At 40.6% G+C, this 16,598-nt stretch overlaps 1 protein-coding gene and 1 pseudogene across 1 annotated transcript; one reads left to right on the forward strand and one right to left on the reverse strand.

Moving 5' to 3' along the window:
• LOC111258332 overlaps positions 1 to 4,474 on the reverse strand; it is a 63,999-nt pseudogene extending 59,525 nt beyond the window's left edge.
• Positions 4,475 to 10,727: 6,253 nt separating this feature from the next.
• LOC101760655 lies at positions 10,728 to 16,369 on the forward strand. Its single transcript, XM_004979335.4, has 3 exons — positions 10,728 to 11,230; positions 13,395 to 13,895; positions 15,523 to 16,369. Exons 1-3 carry the CDS (start codon positions 10,886 to 10,888, stop codon positions 16,045 to 16,047), a joined length of 1,371 nt encoding a protein of 456 aa, XP_004979392.1. The 5' UTR covers positions 10,728 to 10,885; the 3' UTR covers positions 16,048 to 16,369.
• The last annotated feature ends 229 nt before the right edge of the window (positions 16,370 to 16,598 follow it).

Below are 16,598 nucleotides of genomic sequence, written 5' to 3' on the forward strand. Positions count from 1 at the left end.
GCATACAGTGACGACAACTGACAACACATGAGATGAGAGCTAGTGAAGTATACTTGAAAAAAAAAACTATGGCTATCGTGTGTCCAAAACCAAACTACTTGGCAAATTGGAAACCACAAGTCGCAAGTGCATGTAACATCCATGCACGCACTACTGAGAGAGTACCGACAGAGGGGTGGTGACTCAATTGGGTTGTTATAACCCCACCATCCATTCTCACAAGAAAATAAATATAACCCATCTCAAACCAAACCTCCACCATCACACACCACACCACCCCAAACTTTCCATTGCATAAGTTATACAAACTGCTTGTCAAATATGGTTACAACCTAATAAGAACCCATTAGGTACCAATAAAAACTCATTAGGTAGTTCTTTTGTTTGAGTTTGTATGCGACTCTTGACGCAGGGTCCACATGTAAATCTAGCCACACTATTTTGCGCAAAGTAGCGGACTGTCAAACTAATTCATCTGCAACAAGTTTTGATCAATTTCTCTAAAATTTGAAGGTGTGAACGCGAGGTTTTAGTTTTAGGGTCCGACTCTTTGACGCGGGGCCCACATATAAGTCCAGCCGCACTACTCTACATAAAGTAGCGGACTGTCAAGCTAATTCATCTGCAACAAGTTTCGGTCAATTTCTCCAAAATTTTAAGGTGTGAACGTGAGGTTTTAGTTTTAGGGTCCGACTCTTGACGCGGGACCCATATATAAGTCCAACCGCACTACTTTGCACAAAGTAGCGGACTGTCAAGCTAATTCAACTGCAACAAATTTCGGTCAATTTCTCTAAAATTTTAAGGTGTAAACACGAGGTTTTAGTTTTAGGGTCCGACTCTTGAGAGGCGAGGCTCCAGGCTTTTGAATTCTTAACGGGTTGAGAGCCTTTTGGACCCCAAAACAATACCAAACTCCCAAACACCCTCCAAACTATCTGTTCGTAAAATCTAACCCAAACCAAACCATCTATTAGGCGAACCCATTACAAATCAATCCAAATGAGCTCATTATAGAAACCAAACCAATAAAACCAATAAACCCAACCCAATTAACAGGGCTAGTGGTGAGTACGTGGCAACTACAGTTACCAACCAGCATCTCATCTCGATCGGCAACCTGAGGGCTGGTTTGGGAGTAAAGGGTTATTAACCCTGCCTTGGTTTCCACCTATGGGGATTTCCCTGGTTAATTTATTTCCCTTGATTTCCCTTTCCACCGTTGCCCCCTTCCCCTTGGCTGTTTGGCACCAAAGAAAGAAAATAAAGGGAAATTAGAAACAGGCTGCTCGGAATGAATGAACTGACATCCTCCTCAAATTAGAAACGCATCATTTTGGAACATTCGGCTGCATGCAAATACCACTCGATCAACAACAAATATTTGTCAACAACATTCGGCTGCATGCAGCCAACGGTTCGCAACACAACAGAAGCTACAGTATGGAGTACTTGTTGGGCAACTGCTTGAGGCCAGTAGCCGAGCAATATTTGTTAACAACAACAACACATGTGGATTTACGGTTACAGCAAAGTTACGACTACAACACATAGTAGAAACAGAGCATTCAAATATATGGAAGTTATTCTTTAGCTTCCTGAGCTCCTCCTTGACACAGATTTGTAGTCTTTCTTCCATCTAGCTTAGCTGGGTAGCATCTAATTTGCCATTTTCAAACAGACAAGTACCTTTAGGATCTTGGCGACTGACTCTCGGATCATATAGTGCTTCCCATCAGGGCTCTGCAATTAACAAAAAAAGTGAAATAATTTAGCCATGTCAGCAGCAGAAGGTTCACACAAAGCAAAATTTTACATGGTTAGACATAATGAGACAAGTAAGTTTTTCATGAACCATACACTGAGCATATTCAAAGAGACATACCTGATTTTCCGCTTTAGCCACATTAATCGAACATTAGGATTCTTGGTTATAATGAATATCTTCCTATGTGTCTTAGACTCAAAGACATCCAAAGCATATAACTTCTCCTCATCGGTTAATTCAACCATAGCATCCACTTGATTGACACACTTCTCAATTGAAAATTCTTCCTCACCCCTTTTCCTTTCTTCAAGAGCTTGCAAAGTTTTGTTGGTTTGGCTCTTTTTGTACTCCACATATCCCTCAAGAGCATAGCCAATTTGACTTTTCTTACGCTTTCTCCCACTTACACCTCCTTCCTGTCTTGAATCTTGAGCTTCATTGCATTCATTGTGTGCATTAGAAGTCTCTTAGCCATCGAAACTCGAAGCAAATGGATACGCACCCAAGTGACTGCTGCTTTGTTTAGAGTTACTTCTTTCAACAGGAGGTGCAGGAGGAGGAACAACAGGAGCAAAAGGAGGAGGAGGTGTAGGAGCAGAAGGAGGATCCACTTGCATGGTTGATGTGAAGTTTAGATTTCATATAGCAACACTTCCTATTTTCAAGAGACAATTGGAACTCATATTAGAACCACAAAATTATTTGATGTTGAAAGCAATAGATTAAGTTATGCAAGTGAGGGAACTTCACCTTCATATAGTGCTTCCAATTGGTAAAAGTGGGGAAATGGCTTTTTGCGAAACTTCGCTACTCTTGGGTGATTCTATTGAATGTAACAGAAAAGGATAATTAGTTAACAACAATAACGTAGTTGCTTCTTAGCATATTTTATATAGACTCCAAATGACTTACCACAATTAGCTTCTCCCATACTTGTGGTTCCGTTAGTATCATACACAAAGATTCATTCCAACCATTACCACTATCTCTTTTAGCATCTCTTAGTGCCTTGTAATTAGCTTTGAACTCCTTCTCCTGCACCTGCTTCTTTGAGAAATGAGCTATGGGAAACTTCTCGTTCAACTTGCTAGTGATAATCCTCCAGCCCTCCGATACCTAACCATTTTGACCTTTATATTTGGGGTTATCTTTGTACTCAAGTAATATTTCAACAAGACATTTCTCAAAAGGAGTTCCAAGCAGCCCTATCAACTTCTCCTACTATGACTGCATTTATCAAAACATGTTAAGATGAGGTACAAAGAAACATAAGCAAGATCAAGGTGCCTCAAAAAATAGAAATTCAAGTACAAAAATAACAATTGCATTAAAAAAGGCACTTATTACAATAATGTTTGCAGTAGAAAGTTTCAAAAATTACATAAGCAAAACATACACAAACTAGAGGAATCAAACTAGACTAATCATTATTATTATAAGCAGCCCACATTTGGTGTGCAATCTGATCTCTTAGAGTACTGCCACCATTTGATTCTGCCTCACTTGCATAGTTGTTGTCCCCCTCCGGCACATCAACATATTGATCTGTTGGGATATACTCTGGTTGGTCATCCAGCCACCCCTCTTGACCATTTTGCCCTCTAATTATATTGTGAAATGCAACTACTGCAGCTGCAATCTTGAATTGATTCTCTATTAGATGGAAAGTGCCTACTTTCAAAATTGGAAATCTCTTCTTTAGAACACCAATGGCCCTCTCTATATGGTTGAGAAGCAATGCGTGGCAATGGTTAAACAGTTCTTTGTAGTTTGCATAACCACTTTGAGATGAATGACGCCCTATACTCACTGAGATGGTACCAAACTCCTCGATATGGGGCAATAAAGGATGATGTATTTGTGTACCCACCATCTACAAGATAGAACTTCCCCTCTGGCACAATAAATCTTTTGCTAACAGCAGATCTAAGGACTCCTGCATCTGATGCTGACCCTTCCCATCCACATGAAATGAATGTGAAGTTAAGGTCGAAGTTATAGGCTAACATAACATTATGTGATATGGCTCCCTTCCTATTTCTGTAGGGAGGGGCCTTGTCTTCTACGATGGTGATTGGTATATGAGTGCCATCGATTGCACCAATGCAATTCTGCACGGAAGGAAAAAAAATAAGGACTTGGCACGCAAGGAAAGAAAAGATTGGGGAAAGGATTATACACTTGGAAAGAAAAGATTGGCACCTGAAAGAAGGGCATAAAACGAGGATCTGTCATTATTTTGATATGAGTTTGGAATGAACTTGGAAGTCTCACAAATCGATGAGTTAAGCAGGAATTATTTTTGAAAACTTCTGTTATTTTCCTATGGATTGTCTCGTCGCTGTGTTGAAAAGCTTTCTATAGCCTTTGGTTGCTAGCATTGTGTGAGAGCATAAACATGAACATCCCAAGCTGCTCCTCAATAGCAACACCTTGTGTGTCATGGAGCAAATTCTCTCTTCTAAGAAAATTCATTGTGGCTTTAAATATTTTAGGCTCCAATTGGAACTCAACTTTACACCAACTCGGGTGCCCTTCAAGGATTTCCTTCACCTTTTTGGCACCAGGAAGAGAAGATGTGTGTACAAGCATTTTCTCTTCTTGTAGGTACGGAATTATGGTAGGAATAAGTACAAAAAATAGCTCATCATCCTCTTCCTCCTCCTCCAATAAGAACTACCTAACTTGCTCCTCCCAAGTTCCCATTATCTAGTGTATAGTAACCCATCAAATAGAACAATAAGATAAAATTAGGAGTGTACAGAGCGTAACTGCCGGTCAATTTGGAAATTTGGTAAGGCTAAAAGGCAATGGATAGCTAACAATAGATAGCTAACAAAAGATCTTTCTATCCCCAGATTCTCAACAGCATGCACATAATAACATGACATAACAATTTCACAATAGATAGCTAACAAAAGATCTGATTCAAACTTATAGTCAAAACTGGTAACTTTACTGAAAATACATCAACTGTATGGAAACAAACAAAAGCATTCAGTGACAATTTGTTTCCAGTTAACAAAATCCCAGAAATAAACAAGATCAAGATTTGTTTCTAGTTACAGAATTCAGTATAAGCATTCAGTGACAATTTGTTTCTAGTTAGAGTCCAAACAATTAAATTCTGCTAGACATTCTAAATTGATAGTTACAAATTATCAAATAACAGGTTAAATGGAGGCTTGTGACTGGTTTATGGTGCTAATAATTATCTTCTATATATATATATATATATATATATATATATATATATATATATCCTTGAAAATAGTTTAAATAAGGTTATTAACTGGTCACGCATGCAACTGATGTAAGGTTGGAACCTACCATCTTTTCTACTCAGTAGTTGCCATAAGAGTAGCTAATCGATGCTTTGGATAACAAATAGGAAAAATAATATGTGTAGCATGAGTGTATGACAGAATTTGACTTCCTCTAACAACCAGTAGAGTGAGGAAGAACACCACATGGGTTAATCCCTAGAAATGTTGTTGACTTCTTGTTACAGCGTTGCAACTCCTGTTACTCGACAAAACAATGAAATGCACAGCACAAACTTACTCGAGCAATGTACTACAAATCTACAATCACAGATATGAAATAGCACTATAAGGTGAGAAGAAAGCGCAAATAACTGCCAAAAGCATATTCAAAGAGGAGCTAACATTGCCCATGAGGGAAATATTAATCTGTTGGTGACTATTCCATGCTTAACAACTTTCATCTATGAACACTTCGTTCCCACGTGCATCTACTGTCGTGCAAAAACACAATGATGCATTCTGTTAAACTAAGAAGCAAATTCATACTGGACTACTGAGCAAGGTAATCAGAAGGAGAATGATGCACGCTATCAGTCACAGTGAAAGCAAAGATCAGTTACCTGAGCAATCTACACTAGCATTGTTTTCAAGCAGCCATAATCTAAGTACTTGTTGGTGTGGTCAGTTACCTGATGGCTGATGGGGAGGTGGAGGTGGCAGTGGAGTCCGAATCGGGCAAGTCCACCGCCGTAGGAACTGCGTCAGGTCGTCATTCGCCGTAGGAACCGCACTGCCATAAGATCTGCAAGAACTTTTGTGAGTGTGAGGTGAGGTGAAAAGAGGAGAGGAGAAACCCTAGCATGGCAGGGAGAGGCTGGCGGAGGACTTACTCGAGCAGGCAAGAGGGCGGAGGCGCGGCAGGTCATCGGCGACAAGCAGGAGGGAGGGCGATGGCGGAGGAGCAAGCGACTGCGGCGGCGACGTTCGACGGGGGAGACGGATGAGTCGGCGGCGGTGTTCGACGGGGGAGATGGACGAGTTGGCGGAGGAGGAGGAGATAGGGGGCGGCAGTGGAGAAGGAGACGGGGGGTGGCGGAGGAGGAGGAGACGCGGGGTGGTGGCGGCGGCTTTCTGGCGAGATGGGCGAGACGAGGAAACGCGGGGAAGACGGTGTCCTCGGGACGGGGACGGGCGCTCGATGCCTAGAGGCCAGGAGTCGTTCCGCGCGGAAGATTGGGCTGAGATGGGCCGGACTTCCCCACCTAGCAGGTTTCCAAAGATGCTGGTGAACTGGCCCGTGGGAACTTTTCGCGTGGGCCACCGACACGCGGAAATGGTTGGGAACCCGTTGGGGAATTGGGCTGCCAAAGGTGCCCTAAGAGGCTAAGACGTACGTGCGAGAACGAATCGAATATGGCAGGGAGTAGAGTGAGCATGGAGTGATCGTCACTGGTGTCTCTCCCTGCCGACAGATCACCCTTCGGCCAAGCCCAGCCAACCAAGCAGGTCGGTCCAGCTAGAGCCCAGCACAAACTAGCTAGCTTCAAATTAAGTTGTTTCTTCAAATTTGTTTGAACAATGTGAATTTCAAGTCTACACCACTTCTTCAAACTTGTGAGAGTCTCAGCATGTGTCACCACCATCATAGGAAAAGAAAATGTACACGTGTCACTGGATCACACGAATACTCGTGGCATCTTTTACACCGTGAGTCCGCAATGACACAGTTGGTAGCAGACACTGTTGGGCCAAATAAAAAAGAACATTAGCGGCACCAAGAAAATTAAAGATCGCGGGTGTCAGTTGTCGCTTCGCGGAACCCAAGCCGTGGGAGAATATGCCAGGGATGAGACATGAGAGGATGTATCCAGATTGATGAGCGTCACATCGTGATCAGTGTAGGAGCAATCAGCAGACGCCACTCTCTCGATGAAACTTAAACCAATTAATCGATCTCCAGTCGACGACAAATCTAAGATTATTCAATACTCCATCCGTTCAAATTGTAAGTCGTTTTAATTTTTTTGTTTATAGATATTGTTATGCAACTAGATATATACTATATCTAGATGCATAATAATATTTATGAAACTAAAAAATCTAAAACGACCTACATTTTGGAACGGAGCGAGTACCAGATTTTGATAGTTTGAAATGCTCAAATGGAATAAATGAGCATATTAATTAACAATGCACGTACAGGCAGCTGAATAAACATGGATCAATTTGGGAAAATATGCAGTGGAAACCATCTGCTTTGTGAAAACATGAAGACTGCAAACATGAATCGTCTTATCGCAGATATGTGGTGTATCATGAAGCAACCGGTCATGTGATGCATTTTACATTTTAACGCTAGCACGTCTAAACACCTTTTCCTATTAGATGACTCCTCTCTTCCAAATGTGCTGCTAGCCCCCATTGAAATTTACAACTCATGACCATAGTAAGTGGTGTACAGTATTTGCAACTCGGAGTGTAGATGGATTGCACTTTGAACAATTGGCTGAATACAACTCGAGTTGCAACTGCGGGGTGTATTTATTGAACTGAGGAGTTAGGAATATCCCAATTTAATGTGACAAAGGAAGTAGGTGTGCTACAGTATTTGCAACTCGATTTTATGGCTACAAAGTTTTGTAGAGGTTTGCATATGTTGTAATGTTCTACTCACTCTATTTTTTTATTAAATGGTATGTCCACTGACTATATTTTGATTTTATTTTAGGACTTGTAATGGATTTCATTAATTTGGAATAACTTTAACTCTTTAAGTAAACCAACTATACAAGGTTTATATATATTATTTATTCAGTAGTAATTTGTATGTGTGGACATAACATATTCAAATTTTGAGTTTTCATGTACATAAAAAGATTGGAATGTGTATTTGTACTTGGGTCTTAAGAAATTACACTTCAAATATATATTGCCAAAATGTTATTAGCTGCAAGTGAAAAGTTAGTAACTAAATCTGAGTGCACGGGAAATTCTTTGTTTGAAGGGTGGTGTTTTTCGTTACCAACTTTTTTGGTTTTTCAAGAAAGGATGGGGATAACCCGCAACTCGTAGCGCTATAAAAAACTGCATGACCCCACTATCCTAACACCCCGTGTCCAACAATAATATGGTTAGAGGAGTAGACCGCAGGCTACATGCATGGCTATATGTGAAAAAAAAGACTACATTTATCTTAAAATTACCATAACTTTTGAATGAGATTTTTGTTTCAAACTTCATTTGTACCTTTGTATTCCACAAGGCGAGATGAACAAAACTAGACCCGACTTGCATATGTTTTGAAGATATTTATATTAGTAGCAACTTATGTGTAAAGGTGTGATGGGGTTATCAAAGAAGTTGCTACCTTGTATATATTAAAGTTGCTGTCACAGAAATATAGTAAAGTTATCACATGGTATGCACATTAGTTGCTATCTCAAAAATATATTAAATTTGTTACCTGGTATGCACATAAGTTGTGACTGTAAAAACTATATAATAAACCTTCTACAGAGTACCAAATATGCATAACTTGCTATTAGTAGAAATATACTAAATTCGATACATAGTATGCACATTGCTATCGTATAAATTATATCAACCAGTATAATAACTTATCTAATATGTCCCGTAGTAACTTATGTAAAGATCATGTGGTGACTAGGTAAATAATATGAAGGTAAAATTTATTTGTGTAGCAAGTTATGTATAAAAGGTTTGCACATAAGTCGTTAAACACTTAATATACAAGTAGCTACTCCACAGTTAGCTTGCTAGTATATAAAAAAATATTTCAAAATATATTAATCATCGGTCCTGTTTTGTAGATCTCTACACAAGGAATATAATGGTGCAAACGAAATTGAAAATGAACACTTCATAGAGAAGTTATCGCATTTTTTAAAACAAAATAAGAAAAAGATTGTGAGCCATAGTGACCCATGTTACATCCCGCTTCAATTGCATGTTGATGCATGCCGCGATCATGCGTTCAACTCAGACTCTTAACTGCAGGCCGTGGGCCACGTGTAGTCACGCGCTAGCAATCCGGCACGGCACGATCGATCGGCAGTAGCTTTTTCCTCTGACAAATCTTCATTACCAATTGAAGTGGAATATCTGCGCATTTAGGTCCAGAGTTCAACTTGGGCCCGTTACAGGCGTACAGTCAACAGACTTGTTGGGCTTTCGGAGTTGACGTGGACTTGTATAATTTAAAGCCCATTATGAGAACAAGCATGCTGTTTTCATGGTGAAGCTTGGACTTTAGATGGGCCGTAGCTCAAAACCATGGCCCGGTAGGCCGGTAAAATTACCTTTTCTGAATTGTTTGGTTCCTTTTCTCACGTCGGACTGTCGGAGGTGATTTAATTGATGTTATTTTTACTAGTATTACTACTAAGATACATAACATACACCAGTAACGATCCGTGCATCTACAAAGTGCATCCCTACTAGTACAGTTCAATGTTTCATCTCTTGAGTTCTTCTCATTTTTCATACATTCTCTCGCGTTCTTTTTTTACAACACAGGGACAGTATTGTATAGGAGCCATAGTGAAAATATTTGCTTTCGCTTCCAATACTGAAATTCCATAGAAACGTTACAGGACTATCTTCTGCCATGCAAAGTTCATGTAATTCACAAGCCTTATAAAAGTGTATTGCTTGTTCTGCAATCTACAAAAAAGTCCATGTAATGCACAAGCCCTGTAAAACTGTATTGGTTGTTCTAAGGTTCATGTGGTTTACAAGCCCTGTAAAATTGTGTATGCGAAATTCTTGGTCTCTCCCTACAAGTTAAAGTATTTGTGTATTTTGGTTGAGAGTTGAACTTAGGCCAGTTCCATACGTCAACAGGCCTAATTGGGCTTTGAGTTGACATGTTGTACAGTTTAAAAGCCCATTATGAGAAAGCATGCCACTTACTGTTGTTTTCTTCGCGGCGAAGTTTGGGCTTTAAGCGGACTGAAGATCAAAAGCAAGACCCGAAAGCGGACTGTAGATCAAAAGCGGATCCTTGGGGTGATATTTCTTTCCTTCCGGTACTGAAGTTCCGTATAGAGATTTTAGGCCTTGTTTAGCTGCTGATTTTAGGTGTCCAAAATCATTGTGCTAGTACTGTAGCACACTGTAGCATTTTGTTTGTATTTGTAGATTCGTCTCGCAAAGTACAACAAAACTATGCAATTAGTTTTTAATTTTGTCTACATTTAGTACTCCATGTACCGCAAGTTTGATGTGATGAGGAATTTTCTTTTTAGATAGTGTTAAAGTTGGGAGTTTGGGAACTGAAGAGACTAGAGTGGTGTTTGGATACGAGGTGCTAAACTTTAACAGTGTCACATCGGATGTTCGGATGCTAATTAGGATGACTAAATATGAGCTAATTATAAAACTAATTGCAGAATCTTGTGCTAATTCACGAGACGAATCTATTAAGCCTAATTAATCTATCATTAACAAATGGTTACTGTAGCACCACATTGTCAAATCATGAACTAATTAGGCTTAATAGATTCGTCTCGTGAATTATACTCCATCCGTGCAATTAGTTTTGTAATTATCCTATGTTTAATACTCCTAATTAGCATCCAAACATCCGATGTGACATGTGTTAAACTTTAACAGGAGTGTTCACCCCCTATGACTACTTCCTGTACTGCAAAGTTGGAAGGGTTCACGAGCCCTGCAAAAATTGTGGTTGCGTGTTCTACGATCTACACAAAATGGCCGTTGGTGACAAGACTAGAGAGAGAGAGGAGTTTCCCTAGAGAGAAACAGAGGAAGATGTGATCATCCGCGGCGAGGGGAAGAGCGGCAAGGCGACGGCGACGGCGAGGCGGCAATGAGCAGCACCACCGCCCATAGCTACCCGGAGAGCGTCGGTTCCTGCTGGCCTCCGACACCACCGACTCCCCCTCCCACTCTCCCTTCCCCGGCGGCGGCGGCGGCGGCCCCCCGCAGCGCCCCCGTGAGGCGGCAGCTGGACTTCGCGGCCGCGGACGCGGACGCCGGCGCCGGCTTGGGCGACGACCTGGAGTACGGGGAAGACATCATCAGCGCCGTGGACGACATTGAGCGGGGCTACGAGGCCAAGCGACGGGCCCCGCCGTGCGTCTGCCGGCGCGGCGAGTGTGCGGTGCGTCGGGACGAGCAGGGCCGGTGGACGTACGTCTGCTCGTCGCAGCCGGTGAGCCTCTCCACTCCATCCCAAAGATCCTTTTTTTTTCCCTCGATTTTTGCTCCTTTTTGCGGGAAATGATGGTTTCTGAGACTGCTTTGGGTGGGGAAATTCAGTCCGTGGGGAGGATTTACTGCTTAGATGGGGAAATTTGGGTTTTTGAAAATTGGGGTGAAATGTGTTCGGATAATATAGGCGGATTTGAGATTATTAGAATCTGGGGGGTTGTGGGAGCAGAATGCTGGATTGCAGAGAGTGTTTCTTGGATTCCTCAAGCTTGCAGGTGTTTTGCTTGGCTTGGTGATGTCCAAGCTGCTTTTTTTTTTCCGAGTGAGCAGCGGGTTTCGGTTGTCGAGTTGGATGGAATGTAGTGGTCCTAGGGGAAATTGCGGCTTGTCTGGGCTCAATTTGGCAGTAATCTGTCACTTTCTGCCAGGTGGGCTGAAATTGGGGGTGTTGGTATCCCCAGTTGCCTGTAAAGAGAGATTTAGATGCGATTCAGTTTGCTGCAGAATTTATCCATCCATCACTGATCCATTTTACTAGTTTTCTTTGGAAGAGAATTTAGATGACCTTGGTCAGCAAGTTGAGTGTAACTGTGTACACCTTGGATATAGTAGTTATTTTTGTTTTTATGCAGATTATAGCAACCCTTTTTGACCAAAGTTATTATTACCAAGTTTAGTAAAGGTTCTGTGTCACTTCAATATGGACGAAGTTCTCGTTATGCCTTCAGCTATTATTACAAAACTGAATCTCATTTTTTTCACCAATTCATGTATACTGTATAGTGGTCAAATTGGTGATACTGCATGTCAGTGTATAGTGGTCAAATTGATGATATAGGATGCCATAATTATGCACCCTTGCCTAATTTTAACTACTAAACTTCTTAATCTCTTTAATGCATCTCCTGTGCCAGTGCCCTCTTCTGATTAATGCTATTCTCAGAATGTTGTGAATTTGTTGCCTTTGCCTGTAGCTGCACAATTTTTGTGTCCCTGTGACTCAGCGCCAGAGATTTTTAATGGACATAATAGAAGCAGCTTAGTTCTCTTTGTGTTCTGTTTCCTCGACTTCTGCACACTTATTAAGAAAAAACACAAGATGACTATGTGACCCTACTAAATTTGTGTGCTTGGTACCTCATCTCAATCATTTGCCTCCAGAACATCTTATTTTACTGACCTGATCAAATGTATGTATCTTGTAAGCCATTGGAAGAAACATGTATCCATGTCTCTTCTTGCAATCCTACAACATTAAAGGAAAATGTCACCTTTGCATTCCTGAAATGACAAATAAAAAAATATCTTCATGTATATGTTTTGGAGATATTCCAGGCTTTCAGCTTGTGTAAGAACCAATATAAATGCCTGTGCAAGTTTTCTCATTATCAGAATAAATGTGGCCGCAGGTGCCGCCCTGTTTTCTTAATGCTTGACCAGTGGACAATCACTTAACATGTACTGTAGCCCACATTCAATAAAAACGTGTGGCACTGTTGTCTGATTTTTTAGAATTAACTATTTTAGTAATATATCCACCACCCAACCATATGCGCATGCAGCGCACATAATGTAGTAGGCGATAAAGCAGTACTATCTCGTTGCAACGGTGATGTACGGTCAACTGTTTATTTTTAGACTCTAGGAGTTGTTTGTAAGTTCTCTTTTTACTGCAAACCTGCTGTTATGTTCATTACAAATCAATCTCTCGAAACCTTAACTGCAACCTGCTTTGGTGGTGTCCAAATATAAATATCATAATGTCATTTTTCCAAAAACACATATATTTATAGCTTCAAGTTTTAACTCATAACCATATCCTCGCATTTTCCAACTTTCCGTAATATGCCCTTACACATGTCTTTGAGAAAATACAATAATGACCCCTAATTTCCCAAGATAAAATAGCTTTGTGTTGATGTTTATGCATGAAAGTTTGTGCAAGTTCATTCCATTGTTTAGAGATGCTCCAATTTGAATCCCACTGTATTTACTTTTGCTTTAATCTTCTAAGAATTGAGTTTTATATTCTTCAGTTATGCAATGTCTTTCAAATAACTTGTAAAGTATTTTGACTCACAAATATTTATGTTTGTTCATATAATTACACTAATTGTCATTTATATAGTTGACAAAGTGTTTACTTGTTAAACATGACTTTTCAGAAGTGCAAGTATGTTGCTCTATGCGAAGAAGCTGGTCTTAGTCCTGAATCACAGCCTGCTGTTAGGAGCCATCCTAAACCAAGCAATCCTTGTGTGTTCAACATTCCAAGCAATCATGTGCCTGAACCTAGAACACCAGTTGATAATGTTAATCCCCGAGGTGCTGGTGCTACTACTCCAATTAATGTCAGCCCCCAGGCTCCACTTAATTCCACTTTCCAAGGTGCTGGTACTGCAACTCCAGTTCATGTGCCTGTACCTAGAACGCCAGTTAATAATGTTAATCTCAGAGGTGCTGGTGCTACAACTCCAGTTAATGTCAACCCCCGGGCTCCACTTAATTCCACTTTCCAAGGTGCAGGCTCTACAGCTGTGGTTAAAGTGAGCCCCCGAGGGGCTAGATCCAATGATGAATGGCCAACCTGCAAGTGTACAGCAGGGAAGTGCAAAGTATTGAGAGTGAACAAAGAAGAAGCCTACTATGTATGTCCTATACCCAAGGTAATGTTTCCTATGGTAAATACTAAATAGTGTTCTGCTTTTTGTTTCGCTTTAAATATTTTAGTGCGTCCTGGTATTATTATTTAATAGTAGTCTGTTATAGTTTCCTTTATTAACTAGATATTCTAGCTCCTGAGATAGTATAATACTACCCCCACCAGAGAAAACATGATGTTCAGACCATCTTGTGCTTTGACCTTCGTTAATTGGTCTGCACACCCTCCAGTCAGAACGTCATGTTTATCCGACCAGAAGGTGTATCATACAGTTTCCCTTTTTTAGCACTAGTCCCAAGAGAAGTAGTCAAATAAATCGAGGGAGAAAAGGCTTCAGATGGTTCTCTTTTTTTGTGAGAATTTGAACTATGAAGTAACATGTACTGCTGCCTACTAGCAGTATATATTTCGGTGAAGTTGCTCCTGCAATCCTACAGTTGCATAACATGCATACCAAGCCTGCTAAGAGCCAGGCGGCATACCAAGCCTGCTAAGAGCCAGCCTGCCTACTAGCAATATATATTCCCCCACCCACTCGGATTTCAGCCATAGGACTTCTTGGCTGCCCATCACATTCCATGTTTGCCAGACATCCTATTCATTTTCTTTTTAAAACAGAAAAACAAACGTATGTTTTCCTTCCAGTAGTAATGCTAGAATATTATACTTCATTTTCTACTTATGAACACTGAATGCTAAGACTTCTACATTTTAATACTATTCAACTAGATTCTATTGACAAAACCTAACTGGTTCTGCAAGTTTAGGCAGTTATAAGCCAATTTATTAGGCCATAGACGATAGCAATATAGCATCAAGAACGTAAATTTAAAAAATCCAACATCTTTCTCTGAAATAGCTCTTAGATGTATTGTTAGATAACTTTTGTTGAAATAATCTTTCGTGGCTTGTTGAGTTGTTTAGAAAGTGTAGATTTGTTAAGCAACCATTCAAATCACAGTTGTAGCAACTCTTAGCCTTTCTAGAAACTAGTCGTAACCATTCAAATCACAGTTGTAGCAACTCTTAGCCTTTCTAGAAACTAGCCGTAACTTGATGTTAGGCTCACAATCCATAATTTTAATCTACATGCAATTGATCAAGCTTCAGAAGCGAGAACAAGATCCTGTTGCATTATTTGACCTTGGGCCGCATGCATAATTTTAAGACCTGGTGCCTTTTTTCCTAAATAAGTACATCCACTAGTCATTTAGCAATTCCTTTTTTTAATTCCATACTGAAGGCTAGCACGAATAATAAATTTATTACTATCCTTGACCAGTAATAGAATGTGGATGGTTTATGACCGTAATTCTGTCTCTAATTCTTTGTGGAGCAATTTTATAGGTTTCATGTGCATTTTTCATCACTTTTAAATCAACCAGTTCGGTCTAAATGTTCATATGAAAAATATAAACAAGCTATCCAATCCGTGTTCCTGCCAATCATTCTATTATTTGTTAACTTGTGACGATTGATGAGATGATTGCCATGAGATAAGAATCACCTATGATTGTTCTTTGCTCGTTATCAGAATCCATCGTTGGACCTCTACAATTACAATCTGTATGCATCATGTACGGTAATGCTGTTATGAATGAATCTTTGTCACATTACTATTTATTCTGCAGGGAAAAGGTGCATGCACTCAGAAGGTTCCAGTCCATGTCCATGCTGCTGCTAATGACCTACTACAAACTGGAGATGACAACACAAGAGGAGGGGATAAGGATTCGAAGGACGAGCCTGCTGAGAAGGAAGCTCATGGGAACAACAACCTAGTTCGAGTGGGAGACAACAATGCAAATGCATCGGTCAGTCATGCTCAACCCGAAGACAGTGAGTGGCCATTTGATATTGTCAATAATGACGTTGTGCCCACAGCTGAGGCAACACCCCGAGCTGCAGTTCATCAGGGATCACCAAGTATGCTGCGCCAGCCGATTGCCACGGTGGAAAAAACACCCACAAAATCGCCCATGCCACCTTACAGTACGCGCAGTCCCATGACTCCATGCTCAGATAGCATCTGCTTCGGATGTGGTGAGAAGGGTCACTGGATCAAGGAATGTCCTAAGCCATCTCAGAAAAATTGTTTCCATTGCGGCATGACTGGTCACTGGAGGAGCAATTGTCCCCAACTGCGAAGATCTTAGAAGCATATGGTGAACTGATGGCCTCATTCTGCCTCTGGTTAATCGGCTTGCGCATGGTAGTGAAATATATATTATATGTAGTGAGTTAGGCTGGACAAACGGCTAAAAGACCCTCTCGTAGTTTTGGGCCTAGTAACTGCTTAGGGTTTAAGGTATTAGTGTCTTAATGTAGGTTGTAATAATTCGTGTCTTTTGTGTTTATATGCTGTAACCCGTAAGTAACTGCTTACTAGTTAATATCAGAAGGGTACCTTTCAAGAACGGGATGAACTGAGGATGTTGTATCCTTGAATCCTTTGCTGCTGTTCTTTGCTTTTCTCCATGATCCGTCTTTGACTACCAACTGGTGTTAAGTCATCAGAAGTTTAGTTTTTGCACGGATGTGTTGAATACAATGTGTTCCGATGTGTCAAAAATCTGGCCTTCTGGCAATTATTTACATTGTTTATGAAACACAGATGACAATCTGACGCGCACCTCCCATCTGTTACCTAGACTCAAATTGTGCTTGGCCAAACTTGTATGTGCGACCAAAGCGACCAAATTCTGAT

This window comes from Setaria italica, chromosome VIII (genome assembly GCF_000263155.2).
Source record: "Setaria italica strain Yugu1 chromosome VIII, Setaria_italica_v2.0, whole genome shotgun sequence".
NCBI lineage: Eukaryota > Viridiplantae > Streptophyta > Magnoliopsida > Poales > Poaceae > Setaria > Setaria italica.